This window comes from Lytechinus variegatus, chromosome 4 (genome assembly GCF_018143015.1).
Source record: "Lytechinus variegatus isolate NC3 chromosome 4, Lvar_3.0, whole genome shotgun sequence".
NCBI lineage: Eukaryota > Metazoa > Echinodermata > Echinoidea > Temnopleuroida > Toxopneustidae > Lytechinus > Lytechinus variegatus.
The window spans coordinates 35,380,369-35,398,086 of NC_054743.1; the positions used below are offsets into that span (position 1 = coordinate 35,380,369).

General features: G+C 35.6%; 1 protein-coding gene across 8 annotated transcripts in view; it reads right to left on the reverse strand.

Moving 5' to 3' along the window:
- The window catches only part of LOC121413928 (protein mono-ADP-ribosyltransferase PARP4-like), a 62,185-nt gene that overhangs the window by 40,218 nt on the left and 4,249 nt on the right, over positions 1–17,718 (reverse strand). For 6 of the 8 annotated variants that reach the window (XM_041606938.1, XM_041606937.1, XM_041606939.1 and 3 more), the window contains 13 exons: positions 17,455–17,527; positions 16,420–16,501; positions 15,793–15,945; positions 14,252–14,413; positions 12,980–13,120; positions 10,337–10,507; positions 7,505–7,665; positions 6,437–6,574; positions 4,878–4,976; positions 4,133–4,319; positions 2,202–2,370; positions 1,521–1,651; positions 175–393 (listed from right to left, as the gene is read on the reverse strand). In XM_041606938.1, the coding sequence (XP_041462872.1) occupies positions 175–393; positions 1,521–1,651; positions 2,202–2,370; positions 4,133–4,319; positions 4,878–4,976; positions 6,437–6,574; positions 7,505–7,665; positions 10,337–10,507; positions 12,980–13,120; positions 14,252–14,413; positions 15,793–15,945; positions 16,420–16,501; positions 17,455–17,527 (1,886 nt within the window). The other 2 variants (XM_041606936.1, XM_041606941.1) reach the window with 2 other exon arrangements.

Consider the following 17,718-nt stretch of genomic DNA (forward strand, 5'->3'; position numbering starts at 1 on the left):
GAGGAATTGCCAATTTGAAGATTGAGTAATGACTTGTGTAAAACTGTGTATAAAAGTATATATAAAGCATCATGTCAAAAAACAGCAAGTAAAACTGTGTGCAAAACATTGTGAGAAAAATTGTGTAAAACAGTGTGACACAATGAGGAGATGCCAATTTGAAGATCGACTTACTGGTGCTTCTTCATCCATGAGATATGCTCCATGCCCCTTACTGATTGCTTCCTTGTATTCCTTATGAGCCTGTTCTTTCTCCTTGACCGTACCCACTATGTGCTTGTCTCCTATGAATGCCTCGAACCCACACACGGCGGCACTGTCTTCCAGGGGGAATACATACTTGGCTTCGATGGACTCCCGGTTCACGTTGTCATACTCCTGGAAGATGACGACCTAGAGGTACAATGGATGAGAGATAAATTGAAATTTACACCTGAATTACACCCCTAATATAAATGATAATAATAGTAATGACGGCAATGTCAATTCAAAGAAATAAATGAATGAATGAACACATAAATAAATATATAAATAATTGAATAAAGAAATATGTAAATGAATAAATAAAGTAATTGACAATGAAATAAACAAATAGATACATAAATAAATGAAAAACAAAATGGTACATCGTACACATGTAAAGTCCCAAATATCACCATTGAAAAGACCTGTAGAGATAACGAGATATCTACATATTTTCTGTTTCTGTTTGTGGCAAATCTTGTCGGAACTCGGCAGGACAGCATTCATCAAATAAAATTTACTGCTTCGACAAGATCAGGATAGAAAACAAGATAAATATAAATTCTCTTAAGGAATTCCAAATCAAGCATCGTATTGACTGCAAGTAACAACAGAGACAAGACTAGTAAAGGTAACTCTTCCTAAGTCAAATATTTTCAGGAAAACAGAAATCTGTTTGATTTAGGAGAAATTCAACTTAGAAGAGGTATATAACATATATTTTGAACGATCTGGTCTAAAAAAAAATTGCTTCGAGTTTTTTAATCAGCAATTATTCCACTTATGGAAGGTCCACTGAAGCAGAGCAACCTTTATATGAGACTATGCACAGTTCCGGAATAAAGTAACAGACCCAAACTTTTTAGTATTTCTTTTTCTTGTCATACAATATTTCCAATACAAGGTTTTTAAGAACGAACTATATCTTTCCAATTGAAATAACATAGATTTGACTTTCCTAAACATACCTACGAAGAGTTATGATCAATCCAATCAATCGCAACTCTATGGAAATCCATCAGTGTCATGATTATTCTACAGGAAATTTGTAAAATGTCCTTTGTAAACAAAGGAAAACACACCAATTAGTTAAGAAATCAATGAATGTATGGGAATACATTCATATCTCGAAAAAATTTGAACAAACATGCATTTTATATGTTGACTTTGCTTGCTTACCATGGCTGTGATTGATCGGATCAATCGCAACTCTTTGTAAGACGAGCCCAGAACTTTCCTAAACTTTACCTAGAACTGTAAAACTTTTGAAATCTTACCTGGGCTGCTAGGTCCATCATCTTTGCTCGGACGCATACGTTCTTGAGAGGAATAGGCTTGCTGGATGTACTTTGTAAACCACTTACAACCTTATCATTAGGGTTAGGGACTGCCAGTACATCTTTCATTTCTACAAGGAGAAACAATAACAAATAAAATACACAAAATGAAACAATAAAATGATTATAAACATATATTTTAATATTAACATAGTCATTTTCCAGTTAGAAAATTAAACATGCTCAAAGCATTTTACAATAAAAAAAAGAAGAGGGGCCCATTGTAGATAGAGTTGCAATCAATCGTAACTCTAAAAATCAAGCGCAACTTTATTTTCAGCCAATCAACAGCGCGCATTTGGGACTTGCAATTGATTTTTTGACTTGCGTTTAAACACAACTCTTTCTGCAACGGACCCCTGTTCTACTCTTCAAGTGATTACTGAAGGACATGAACGGATGTTGCTGGAAAGACTATTCCAAATACTCCGACAAGTGAAAATTATCCATCCTTGACTTTTTTTTGAAGTTCATTTTTAACACACAACCTGTCCGGACACACAACAACTGGGTATACAACTGATTAAGAATATTGATTTCATTGATAATCATTACAATCAATAACATAATCAATCTTCAGGATCTGTGAAACAGGGCCCAGATTGAATGAGATGCACTCACCAACAGGTGGAGGTATTGGTTGCTCTTTGGTGTCATCCGTTTCCATGGGAACAGTTGGAAGATCGGGGATGAACGATGAAGGAGTGTCAGTCTGATCCTCGGGCAGAGTGAACTCAACCAAGTATCTCAATCGTTGTTGGTTCACATTGTAGATGGTAAACTCGTTAGCCTTTAGAGATATGCAAATCAGTGTTCACGGATTCATTGGAGTTGGTTTCATGCATAACATTTCAATATCATGAGCCAAATTAAAAATCTGAGTCAGTTAAAGAATTCAATGAAATTGGCTTTAAATCCAACACTGACATTTTACAAATCCAATTGAAAATTCACATAAAGTTCTTGATCCTACCCTCAAAATACATTGCTCTTAAAGGGGAAGTTCACCCTGAAGAAAACTTTGTTGCAAAAATAGCAGAAAAAATACTAGTGAAGGTTTGAGGAAAATCCGTTAAAGAGTAAGAAAGTTATTAGAGTTCAAAGTTTTGCATTTGTGACGTCATAAACGAGCAGCTGCCCCATGTGTTATGTAATATAAAATGCATGAATTTCAAATTTTGCATGGTTCCTGATGACTTAATTTTCTTTTCTATTCATGATCGGGTGTGACATGATTTGTCTATTGATATTTGTCAGGGTGAACTTCCCCTTTAATGGAAACATTTTTAAAAATGGACCATTTAGTCTATCTCGATGCCCTTATTTTGTTATTCCATTTAAGTCGTCAAAGGACAGCATCCCCCAAATGTTTGGAAGTCATTACCATATAACTCCAAAGAATGTTCTTCAATCTGATTGGTCCAAATCAGATCACATGATATTTAGTAGATGGCTCTGTAGCATCCACTCACATTGGAGTGCAGATCTTGCACTCTGCCAAATGCAATATTAGACAAACTGATTGTAAATATTGGATGAGACCAAATGGGGTTTAGATAAAGTGGATGTAGTGTTGTGTTGGGGTTGGATCGATTGCACTTTAACTTTCAACCAGACTTAAGATGAGACGAAGCAATACAAAGCCTATACAGTTCATATATACATTTATTGAAGATGATAACTAAGGTGATGATGATGACAAATAATACAGGAACATGAGTAAGTCTGATGGTGACTATACTCTCTAAACTCCAATCTCTAATCTATCTGTACGCTGGAACAATCTGTAAAGTAATCTGCAATCTGTAATAATCTCTAACCAATCTCTAACAATCTGTATTAATCTATAACCAATCTGCATTCTCTGAAGTAATCTGATTTTGGTTCAGATGTGAACCCCTTTTATATTGGTCTGGTCTAGACTCTTTACGATCAAACAGGTGTTGGTCAACCTTGGACGTTTGACCAAAACAATCTGTACGTCATAACTTTACTCTGAATTGGGGGAGTTGACCTTTTAGGGAGAACATGAAATGTAGTGAATAAGAAAGCCATAAAATGTGTGTGCATCAGAAGTTTAGCTGGAAGAAGAATGAGTAACACTTTCAAATGAAAGTTGGAGCTGGTATACTTCCTGTAGAAATATTGATTAAGTATTGATTATGTATAGATATAATATTGAATATGTGAGATATGTCTCATCATCACATAACAGTAGACCAATCTGCAATTTATCATAATTTATTCCTTGAAATGCCTCATCAGCAGCCACTGATAAAACAGTTTTTGTATAGAGCATTATGATTATAACTTCTCTATATGCTTCCAAAGGACTTCAATATTACTACCCCAGCTTTAGCTTGGTGGCTGTCATTATTTACAGCTTACTCGCATTTCAAGGAATTATTTCCTGCCAGGTACCCATTCGCCTCACCTGGGTTGAGTGCAGCACAATGTGAACAATTTCTCATGTGGAGCAACTAGAATGTCCTACATGTACTTGACAGATTATATTCCCCTTTACAATTATTATTATTATTATTAATACTTACACTAAAATCGGAAGCTATCTGTCCAGCTACGGCTCCTAAACCCTTGACACTATCAAAGCCACTTGGAGGTTGGTCGAGGTCTGGGTGATATTTAGTGACTTCATGGCATCTGCCTAAGGACACCTCACATATCATCAGAAACCGACTATTACTCAGTTTGCTTTGGACAGAGTAACATGCGCTGGTGCTGTTAAAAAGAAGAGATACATGTATGTGGTCGGTTAGATTAGAGATTTATTAACATCTGGTTTGAAATTGGTTAAGATCTGGCTGATATTCAAGGACCTAATGACATCTGCCCAAGGATTCCTCACATATCATCAGAAACCAACTATTACTCAAATTGCTTTGGACAGAGTAACATACACTGATGCTAAAACAAGAGAGATATAAGATTAGTTAAGATCAGGTAAGAGGTTGGTTTTGATCTTGGTTATATTCCATGACCTTATGATATCTGCCTAAAGAAGCCTCACATATCATCAGAAAACAACCATTACTCAAGGTGTTCTGGACAGAGCAACATGCATTGGTGCTAAATTAAGAGATACATTACAAGCTTAATAGAAAGATGTCTGTTAATAGTACTAATCAATATCAAATTGTTACTAACACACATGGACACAAAAATGAAAACAAGAACCATATTAAACGCCTGAGAACTCCTCTCATTTGTGCCAAAACACATTGAATGGTCCAATATTTTATTTTACACGAAAGTAACATCAACTTAAATATGCCTTACCTGGCACTATCAGCAAAGTAGATTCCATGTCCCAGCATGCCAGCGTCTGTCCGGCTGACACCTAAATCATCAACCACTATCTTAGGCATCAGCAACCCTCTGAAAATTGAACAGAATACAATCAAATAGAACATTACTTGATAACATTAAAATTAGTGAATAATTATTTCATTTCATTTATTTTCATATTTCTCATTGACATTTGATTGACAATAAAAATGAAACAGCAACAATTACACATAATCATAAAATCATAAACAACTGAGAACTATACAATAACATAATATAAAGATACTATCAGTCGAGCTATAAAGAAAAAGCTTAATTTAAGTCAAAGAAATATGATGGGACCTACATTAAAGCAAGCTTGAAAAAATTATGACAAGATTACCAAACATAGATATCAATGACATCAAAGCTTTAGGAATTAGACTCTAGTATCATCCAATATTCCAATCTTACAAATGACGAGTGGCCCACCGTAGAATTTTCTTCTTTCTGCAGCTGATTCTCTATGAAAAACTTGAATTTTCAATCCCTCTTTATATTATTTCCCTCTCTCAGAAATGTTTATCTATTTTTTTTTAAAAGGACCATTTGAACACTCATCTTATAAAAATTAAGTTTTATAGTTAAGTAAATTATGTGGAATGTTATAGAAACAGTGGATAGAAGAAGAGAAGAAATGGATAGGCGAGAAAGTGGAGATTTGAGAGTAAAGTATTCTTTCTTGAAAGTAGTCCTGAAAAGGACTGTAAACTGCTTGAGTCGGCGAGTAGAGATGATGAGTAGTAGAGAGACGGACAGGTTGACTGTCTGTCTTCACTCCTGAAGATGGACAGTCAACCTGTCCGAAACGTCGAGTCTCTCTACTCGCCAACTCAAGCAGTTTACAGTCCTTTTCAGGACTACTTTCAAGAAAGAATACTTCACCAAATCTGGCCAGGATCCTAACCCACAATGCATCACTAAGCAGTGTAGTCTTGAAATAAAAATGCTCACTTGAATTCATACCCTAATAACCATATAACCATGAAGCTACATGTAAGTGAAGTACTTTTCCTCTAAAAAACCGTTTTTTTTCTATAGTCTCTCTCTATTTCTCTAAACAAATAAAAACCATGCACTAATCTACTCCCGATTTTATTCATAGTTGTCTCATAAGGTAAATTTAAAGACTAGCTATTTATAACACACAGTTAATAGAGTACTGAAGTGTGGTGTCATCAATTTTCTCTATGTTGCTTTTCAATTTCAGCATTTTTTATACCATATTTCAGTGATGCATGATGAAAAACCTCCACAGTCCAAATCTGGTGGGAATCGGTCCATGGGGGCCATAAGATATGACATGATGAATACATAATTAACCCCACTGGAGTAAATGTATTATTGGCCTGGTTTTAAATGTAATCATGAAGTCATATCTTGGGGGCCCCCATGGACTGATTACCAAATGCAAAAAAAAAATGTTTTTTTTTCGTCCTCACTTCAGTACTCTAAAGACTACAAAAGGCATTGGTCAGTTGCTCCCCATTCGAACCTTTAATCATATTTACCTTGAAAGGATACCTAAGAAGTTGGATGGCTTGGAGGAATGGAACAAAAGCTTCTTGTTGCCAAGGTGATGAGCAAAGTTGGAACTTTCTACAAATCGTTCAACGGCAAAGATCCTTTTCACCTCGATGGAATTGCCCCTTTAAAAGAAAAAATAATAAAATGGAAATGCACATAGCAATAATGATATTGATATCAATATCAATGGAAGATGAGATTTATATTGCAAATTTTCCATCTTAGTAAGATGGTTTATGTAATTCAGTGAAAACTAACAACACAAACATTCCTCAAAATGTTATGAAGTGCCCAGCAGGCAGCTACTCTAATTTACTGCAGCCGTGGTAATAATATGCAGGGCTTAGTAACACTTGTACATGTAGCAAGCTCTATATAAATGCTGCATATCATTATTAATATCATTATTGTCATTATCATTACCAATTTACCATTATCGATATAATTATTATTATTATCATTACAATCATTATATCACAATTAAAGGCCTGCCAACATTTGGAAATAAAAAAAGGGGTCATAATCGTGCAGCACAAATTTTTCTGCTCAATGTCAGATGTGTCTCCCTCACTTTTTTAAAATTAAGACATGTTAAGCATTCTAATATTCAAACATTTGAGAAAATACAAGTGTTGAAAAACTATACTACTCTTACACCCATATCCCGCCAAACACATACATATATGAGCTGATTTATTTTTCATCTACGATAAATGGAAAAACGGAATGCTCCTCTTTTGGTTGATAAAAAATCTGAAAAATGGGGTAATAATAATAATAATAGGCATTTATATAGCGCCATCTATTAATATTCTATTCCGAGGCGCATTTATTATTAGTATTACCCCGGCTTAAGCTCGAGCTGCCTTTGAGCGCTCAGTGCATTCAATGAATTAATCCTGCTGGGTACCCATTCACCTCACCTGGGTCGAGTGCAGCACAACATGGATAAGGAAATAACGCCATGGCTGGGATTCAAACCATGACCCTCTGTTTCAGAGTCAGAAGACTAATCCACTGGGCCACATTGCTCCACACATCAAACACCTTACCCCGTCAAGCTGTCTTGGATCTGTTTTGAAATCTGCTCATACTCTGCCGATTCTGATGTTAGGAGTTCCATATGACAGCGGAGAGTACGATACTTGGCCTCTGTACTCCCTCGCATAGACCAATCAGTGGCCTCACAGACGCTGTGCACATCACTAAGCAACTGAAAACACAGTAAAAAACATTAGACTTCTCTGTCACTGTAACATCAAATACTATCCGGAAATGACTTCTTTACGACAAATTCATCATTATGCCCAGTTGTTATAAAATTTGCTGGACAAGTTAATTTCTAGACAAGCTTCAGATGCTGTGAACATCGCTAAGCAACTGAAAACACAGTAAACAACATGGCATTTCTCAGTCATTGCACCATCAAATGATTTTTTTTCCAGTTAAAACTTGAAAACAGTAGTGCTTATTTTGTTGAAATCGGATTTGACTATGGTGATTTTGATAATAAAATTAAGAAACTTAACTAATTAAAGGGGAAGTTCACCCTGAAGAAAACTTTGTTGTAAAAATAGCAGAAAAAATAGTAAAAAATATTGGTGAAGTTTTGAGGAAAATCCGTTGAAGAGTAAAAAAGTTATTAGAGTTCAAAGTTTTGGATTTGTGACGTCATAAACGAGCAGCTGCCCCATGTGTTATGTAATATAAAATGCATGAATTTCAAATTTTTTATGGTTCCTGATGACTTAATTTTGTTTTCTATTCATGATCGGGTGTGAAATGATTTGTATATTAGATACAGTGAAAACCATTTTCAATTTTCTGAGAAAATGACATTTCATTGAATTTTTACCATTCGCTATGTAGGAATGCTGCTCGCATATGACGTCACAAATCAAATAATTGAAATTCTAATAACTTTTTAATTATTTGATGGATTTTTCTCAAACCTTCGGCAATATTTATTGTTATTTTTTCTGCTATTTTTACAATAAACTTTTTGTCAGGGTGAACTTCCCCTTTAATCACTTGGTCTGGTGGATTTAATGGCAGCTGGGCATAATAACAAATTTGGCCTAAAGTATATGTTTTAATATTCTGAACATGACATGAATGACTTTTTTTCTTGGATTTTTACTGCTTTTTTCGTTATTAATACTCAGCTGATTTTCAATCTACAACCTCTGGATACAAGGAATTCAAATTCTTTATATGGAGCATTATCTGTGATAATTCTTGACAAGAACTCAAGAAAGGAGATTAAGGAAATGGCTTGCCATAGCCTACGCATGTTGTTTCATGCTAACTAAAACATTCCGGTATGACAGCCCATTCAGAAATACTGTGACAACCACTCCAGAATGAAGTAAAGTCTGGTTTCACTTTCACGTACTTGCCAAGTCTTCACACAGATTACTACTCTCTTTAAGGACAAATCCACCCCAACAAAAACTTGATTTGAATAAAAAGAGAAAAAAACTCAACAAGCAATAACACTGAAAATTTCATCAAAATCGGATGTGAAACAAGAAAGCTATGACATTTTAAAGTTTCACTTCATTTCACAAAACAGTTATATGCACATCTCGTTCGGTATGCAAATGAGGGAACTGATGACATCACTCACTCACTATTTCTTTGTATTTTACTATATGAAATATTTTGATTTTCTCGTCATTGTCATGTGAAATGAAGTTTCATTCCTCCCTGAACACATGGAATTCCATTATTTTAACATTTTGTGCTTCAGGATAGGAGGTGCTTATCATCAAATTCGTAACTATTAAAATATTTTATAATTCAAACAATAAAAAACAAAAAAATAGTGAGTGACATCATCGACTCTCTCATTTAGATGTAACCGGCTCATTCATATAACTATTTTGTTAAAAATTAGCAAAAATTTGAAATGTCATAACTTTCTTATTTTACATCCGATTTTGATGAAATTTTCAGCATTGTGCTTGTCTGATTTTTCTCTATTGATTCAAATCAACATTTTTCTGAAGGTGGACTTGACCTTTAACTATCTCTTTCTTGCCTCTCGATTCCTACTCAATCTCTTTCATTTTCATTTCTCTTCAATCAAATAGTCCTTCACAGGTTTATTCATGAGGTGAACCCTATTAAGCATTGTCAAAGCTTCATGTACAAAGATCACCTAGTCAAACATAAATATCTGCTGATCATAAATCTTGTTCAACACTGGGTGATTGGTAACAGCTGTTACAGTCTTACGCACCTGGATGGTGTCAAGTTCCCCAATGAAAACTGATGACCATTGCCTATTAAAAGCTTTTTATTACTTAAGTACACTGTCACATCCTTCCATGCAAGCCTTGCGTGTGTCTTGTGGGTAACCATTTATGCTACTCGCAGGTCGCCTGCAATGACAGTATCCGGCGCGGATCTAACACGCAGTTGCCTAAGGAAGCGCACGCAAGTCTGATTTGGGCGCAAAAAAGTTTTGAACACGCTCAAAACTCTATTGTGCGTGAGTTGCGAGCAATCATCCGTAACATATCGGCGAGGCTTGCACGGAACAATGTGACAGGTCCTTTATAACCAGTGTATCGGCTCAGTTGGTAGAGCGTCTGTCTCACAACCGGGTGGTCGGGGGCTCAAACCCCGGCCGCGTCAGATCAAATGACGTTCAAAGATGGGAGTTGCTGCTTCCCTGTTTGTCGTTCAATGATTAAAGGGATAGAGCCTCGTCGATCTGCCGTTGCACAGCAACTTCCAGGCCCACAATCAATTGGGCAAAGAAAATTTTCGAGGTGTTTCATTTCATGTCTATTTCCAACAATAAAATATGGATTTTTATCTTACATCTTTTTATTCATTCTTAAATATGCATATATTATGAGAGCTTGAATACTAACCTGACAGAGTCCTTGCTCTCTTGTGATATCCTGTTTAGTCTTCAAAATAGGCTGCTTCTTATGCGGAATCTTATCATAGTACTCATGACTCAGCTTGAGTAGAACGGCTTGACTTCTATTTGCGTCTAATCCTTCTTTGATCTGCAGGAGAATGCATTCGCCTTTCTCAACCTGGAGGGTAGCAAATTCGAAAAGGAAAATAATCATTAAAAGATATAATTGAATAAATACTAGTAACAAATAACACAATATATTTTTCTTAGTATAGCACATTTTTTTTTCTTTCTTTTCTTTTAATCCCAAGTACAAACCATGAAGAGAACACATTGCGCTTAGAAACACCCGTAGTAAGCGCCTTGTAAATGTTATGTATTATTATCTGCCGACTGTGACAACCAAGAAATGGGAACAACATCCTATTCAATATTTCAATATTTCTGAGAATGTTTCACAGAAATGCATGTAGGAACACAAATCCAGACATTGGCCTTGGCATATTTATGTTCGAACTCAAGAATGACAATTTACCAGATGCCTTTGCGCCATTATTTCAACGCAATTTCATTGTACATTCCCATTCAACTAGACAAGCTAATCATTACCATCTCCCACAAGCCCGAACCGTTTTTGCTAATAGCACCTTTACTACAACAGGACCCAAATTCTGGAACAGCCTTAATAAGGAACTGGTTGAAAGCCCATCTCTCAATTGTTTCAAACGCAAGCTCAAGTTATACCTCTTGGAGAGGTACAATGCTGGATCGTACTGATGACTGCAATTAATTAATTAATTTTGTCTATTCTTTCTCTTTATATCCCTTGACCCCCCCCCCCCCCCCGTCTTTTTGGTCGTTTTCCAATTTCTTTTTATTTTGCTATTTTTATTTCTATTCGGTTTTTTTCTATTTCATCTTTTTCTGGTAACCTGATGCCATTCGATACCATTTGTGTAAAACAATCTACGTAATAAATATGTATTCCGTTTCCACATTTGTTCGCTCAAAGTAACAACTTATATTTTTCCCCCATTGGGAGCCTAATTTTTTACAAGCTCTGCTTTTTATTTAGGTTTCCTCACTTTTTTTACATTTGTAGTGTACCTTATGCTTAAAAAAAAAACTTATGTTAGATAGGGGAAGGCGGGGTAAGTTGAGCATAGGGCAAGTTGAGCCACCAGCCCCAGGCCAATAATGAATGAGTCAGACATTGTGGTGGTGACATGTATTGATGACCCATAGCATAACCCCTAACCCCACCACATTGTTTCCAACTTTGAAACAAAAAGTAGTTTTTTAGAGGGAAAAATATGAATTTCAGCCAAAAAAGTAAAAAAGAGTGTGAAATAGATAAGTGCTTTATAAACACACACATCTTTAAATATAATAAAGACATGATAACAACATTATTAGTCCAGGTATGGATCTTCATTTTTGTCATAGTCTTTTATATGATGGATGCATAATAAATGTGTGGATACAAAATTATCGCACTAAGTTCGGACTGGGGTAAGTTGAGCCAAACAGCATGGGGCAAGTTGAGCCATGGTAATTCCTATGGTAATGTATCTTAAAAAACAAACAAACCATAAAAATCGATTGAAATGCAGGCTGAAAGGAGCAAATTTACATGACTGCTCCTTTCCTTTTACAGGATGTTAGTATTTATAGAGAATTAGCAGGTGAAAAGACTTTAAACAAAAAATTGACATGCTGGTTCTCCCCCATACATTTTGTACATAATTTTTGTGGCTCAACTTACCCCAGAAGGTGGCTCAAACTTACCCCATATATGGGGCAAGTTGAGCCATTTGACATCGTTTTTTTCAAAGGTCACAATGACTTTCAGTGTGGGGATAGAAAGTTATATATAGGTGGAAAATATTTCAGAAGAATTGAATTTCAAGGGAAGGTACTTATTTCGACAAGATTATTAATCATATCAATTCTAACATGCAAAAAGCAAAAACTGTCACAACTTACCCCGCCTTCCCCTACTTAATTTTATCATTGATACACTATGTTTATGACCACATTTGTTACGTATATTATGATATTTGTTTTAAAAGTGGAATCAATAAATGAATGAATGAAATGAATGAAACTTAACCTTTTTTTTTAATAACAAAATATTGGTACCCCCTGCCTCCTTTCAACTAACACTTGTAAGAATACACATGAAGATCTATGGGGGGGGGGGGAGTGCGGGGGAGGGGGGATTTAAAAAGGATGCAAGTTGTGGACAGTGCGACAGCTATCCACAATCAGAATTTCATGAGTTTAAAGTCATGCCATTTTTAAATTTTGGCAACCCTTCCCCCCCAAAAAAAAAAGACTAACAGAAAGAGAAATAAAATAATGGAACTTTCCTAAGAAAGGCCAGGTGTAAATAAACCATGGGCTGCCAATGTACCTCCTCCCTACCCCCCCCCCTCCCATCCGTTTTTTCCCCATATATGTCCAGGCTATCCCTTGTAATGTCTTTTTCAAAGGGAATGAGAATATGACGTATTGCTGACCTCGTCACATGACACCCTATCCAAAGGGCATGAGAGTATATCATTAAGATGACCTTTTGCTTACCTGGTCACGCGACACCCTATCCATGGGACATGAGAGTATGTCATTAAGATGACCTTTTGCTTACCTGGTCACGTGACACCCTATCCATGGGACATGAGAGTATGTCATTGAGATGACCTATGGCTTCCATCCATATCTGCTCCACAAGGGCTACTAAATCCGATGAAAGCTTCTCACCAGCCAAATAACCCGCATCAAAGGAATCCTAAATCATAAAAAAAGAACAATAATGAAATATAATCAAATCAAACAACAATCGTCTTTTTGAAGTTGAAAGATTGTAGCCACCAAACCTCAACAATTTTACAAACTTACAAAATTAAATCAATTTGATGAAAATTGTCATATGCTTTGACAGCTCAGAAATGAATGAATTGAATGAATGAATGAATTTATTATCCAATGCAATGATAATACCAATTTTACAAGTTTACAGACAATCAGTTATGAATACATAGAAAAGTAAGGATAATAAGAACCAGAAAATACATGAATGCTAGTCAAGTCTGGCCCCTTCTAGTCTAGATAGAAAGAAATTTGTTTCTTAACTTAATTGTTCAGAATGAACAATAGTGAGTCTACTGAATATACTCTGTAATATAAATAAACAATGACTACCAGTACTTAACAATTTAACAAAAGTTAACAGTATTTACATATGAAAGATATATACATGTATATGATAACAAAAATACCGTATACATGATAACAAAATTCATTTTTCCAACAGATGTTCAACATTCATGAAAAAAAAATCCATGTCCAATTTGGCATCATGGTGCTACATGTACATGTGGAGTGTCGTGGCCCAGTGGATTAGTCTCCGGACTTTGTAACAGAGGGTTGTGGGTTCTAATCTCAGCCATGACATAGTTTTCCTTCAGCAAGGAATTTATCTACAGTGCACTTGACCCAGGTGAGGTAAATGGGTACTAGCAGGAAGTAATTCCTCAATAAGCTGTGTGAACCTGAATAGGTAACCTAGCTTAACCAGGGTAATAATAATAGATGGGCCCGCTGGGAGAACAGTTTTCGGAAATGAAGTGGCTACCCTGGGTAAATATACCGTTAATACTATCATTTACAATGCTACATGGACAAAACATTATTCATAATTCATAACCCATAATGAAATGTACTGTACTGTAGATAGTTGCCAGAAGCAAGATTTGGTGGTCAATCAATCCGTTTTCATGCTCATGATAACTCTAGAAACCATGAAACATATCAACTAAAAGCTTGTCTCATGTATGCTTGTAGACAAAACGAAAATCTGATTGCCATAATTTTTTGCATCATGTGAGAAAGTCGAGCAAACAACAGTTGTGACACTAACCTTTCTAAATGTCGGAGATCCAATCCACCTAGAAATCATCTTCTTACACCGTTTCATCTTCCAGGGCGGCTTGATACGTTGCTCATATAACTGACGGTAGATATCAACAGCGGCTTGGCTTGTCTTCAAGTATCGACACTCCCTTACGCCACTCTCTTCATCCTATCAAATAGAAGAGTGAATACATCACAATAATAATAACAACAACAATAACAACAACATTGATGATGATGATAATAATGATAATAATAACAATAAAAATAATAATGATAATAACACTAATGATAATAACAATAATAACAACAATAATATTAATATCATGTAAAGTACATAATGCCTTGTCATCTAATGCCTCTATGTGCTTCCAAAGGGACTTTGGATATATTTGCAGAGCTGCCAACCTGAACAAGAACATTTCAGTATTTTCAAGGCTGAAAATCAGTATTTTGGTGAGGAAATTAGTATTTTCACAGGAATACCATAGGACAACACATAAACTGAAGCTTAAAAAATCAGTATTTTGCATGAAACCATTAGCATTCTTCTCTATTTTCAGTACTAAATACGGAAAATCAGTACTACTTGGCAGCTCTGTATTTGGAGTTGCATTTGATTAAACTTTTTCATCCTCTTTCTTTCCTATTTTCATTAGGTGGGTATGAATGAACAATAAGACTGTAGCAGTCAAGGGGTTAAGAAGAGTAAATGAAGTACCCACATGGAACATTCACCATGTACAGTGGTAAATGCAAATCACTTGAACATACCAGGGGACTGTTTCATGAAAATGTTCTGCATCGACAAGTTGTCATTTTCTGACAATCACCATAGCAACCGTTATACACATGTGCTCCTAAGCCAATCAACAGGAAGGATAGTTGTTAATTACATGGCAACTAGTTAATAACAAATGTTTATGAAACCACCTCCTAGACCTTGCCTTACACAGAGTTGTGATTGATTTGAATCAATCACACCTTAGGGATTTCTCTCAAATGTACACTAAAAAGATACATGTAGGAGTTGAAATCACTTGCAAAATTGCGATTGATCTGAATTTATTAGCGTGACTTAAGTCCTGCTTAGAGCTGATGCACACATGCAACACACAATGTTGCTTCATGCATAGCAGCATGCATCTCCTTAGCTTGATATGATCAATGCGGTGAGCCTTTGAAACCAAATATAACTGTCCGTTTAAGTGAAACTCTAAGTCACATTTAACTTTTGTGAAACATCCCCCCCCCCGGTGTTATTGATTAATACACATGAGCGCATTCTCTTAGCATGATTTGACGTAAGCCCGAATGCCTTTAATTCTGCATCAGGACTGTTCTGCATGTAACTGGCAATTTAAGTGCAACTCTAAAGGGATATTGCAACAAAATATTTGCTATCAATTACAAATTTCGGTTGCAAATTTGCAAGTGATAGATCAATTGAAAATAAAGCAAATCAATTTATTCTTCTTCACGCAAGAAGAGTTATCAATAGTAAATTTGCAATTAAATCTTTGTGAGACACCCCCCTGGTGTAATTACCTTCAGTTCATTCACATTACCATGATGTGAAAACACCCGATACATGAACTCATTGCCCGCCTGGGTATCCATTCTCTCTCCTTTATCCTTCTTTACAGCATGTAACTCTAACTGGTAGAAGATATGTTTACCATTCTTCTCCTCCTTCACACTCTGAAAAGAAAATAATGGAACAATTTATTTCCAGATGACAAAAAAAGGACTCTGATGTACAGAAGAACAGGATAACACATTTACCTGATAAGTACACAAGAGTATGAGAGTAAATGTAACGACTAAAACTAAACAAAATAAAACTAGATGTGGGGCTCATTCGACCCCCTCAACATTTTTGGTGATCAATCTGTAAGTGAAAAGCTTGCACCTGTGTCGTTTCATCATATTTCCTGTAATTCTCACTCATCTTATGAAAACGAATTGTGAATTCTTTACAGTATAAAGGTACCCTTGTCGCAAAATGGTATAAATCCCTACAAGTAACTGACCACTTGGCTCATACACTCTGGTGATTCCTGCTTGGTCAAAATGATTGATGTGCCGGTATAAAGAAAAAAGATGTCGATGAGGTTGGTTGAACAACAAAAATGGGAATTTCGAGGTACACCTGAGGTAAGAATATAAACTTACATCGAGAAGAAGACTTCTAGCTACAAGATATTGTCCTTCGGATGGAAAGTCTGGAGCTTTTGGGTCATTCCATGAATACACCCTGCAGAAGAAAGATAATAGAGATAATCACAAAAATATGCCTTTTAATTCTACAGATATTCAAGTATTCTGCTCCAAGCCAAAATTCATTTTGTGGCTTGATTCCTCAGTGAAGGTATAAATTCATTACTGTACTAAGATACTTGGGATATATTATCATATTTAAAATGCCTTTGTAATTCAATGTGCACTGAAGTAGAAATATGTCATCAGCTTTCTCATTTACGTATACAGCCATTTTTCATTAGACAAAGCAGAACTTCAATGTATAGCTTTGTAATTTTCACCCAGTATGGATGAAAGTTTTAGTTTCAATTTTCACATTACATGTACATGTATGCCCTTGAATTAACTTAACTTCTGTGTTGGAAATGTAATCTTACATCTAACAAATCTAGAACACATATGCCATTCAAAAAACAATTAGTTGCAATCATTAAAATTTAATGAATAAACCCCGCAAGTACAGGTTAATATTTTGCCACGGCTCATTACCTGATATATTGGTTGTAAGTATGTGTTCAGACTCTAATTGTTTTAATTTGTTCTGGATTATGTTACTTGTCACTTTTTTTTGCTTTTTTCTTTATCAATGTTGTTGTTTTATTTTTGTTTGTTTACAATCATTTCTAATTATGTAAATATTGTGATTTCTTGTAATTGATTATTTATGAAAACAATAAAAACATAATTAAAAAAAAAAATTAATGAATAAAAGTTTACACCACAAAAAGACCATGGGTAAAGGCATGGTCACACCGCCCGAGCGTTGTTGGAGCGGTCATGGAGCGGAGAGAAAAAAATCATCACCGCTCGCTACCGTTCACCATTTTCGATTTCGATTGTTTTTTTGTTTTTTTATTTTTCCCCCAATTTTGTGAGCGAAATTCGGCCCTCTTTCCCTACCGCTCTAACAACGCTCGGGCGGTGTGACCATGCCTTAAGGAAACATACCTCACAGAATGTAAATCCACATGAAGCGCTCTCTTTTTGATGATCGAGTCTTTGTCTTTCCTTTGGCGAATACCTGGAATAACAATGCCAACGATACAAATTTCATTATATGAGGTCTGGTTGAGAGGACTCCCTCCCCTTCCTTCTAAAATAAAGACTTCAGAAAATGATTCATACCATCAACTATGGCAAGCCACTTAAAACTTTACTCATGTACAGCTGTTCCCCACAAGTTCCCATCAATTAATTACAGCAAGCAAGTGA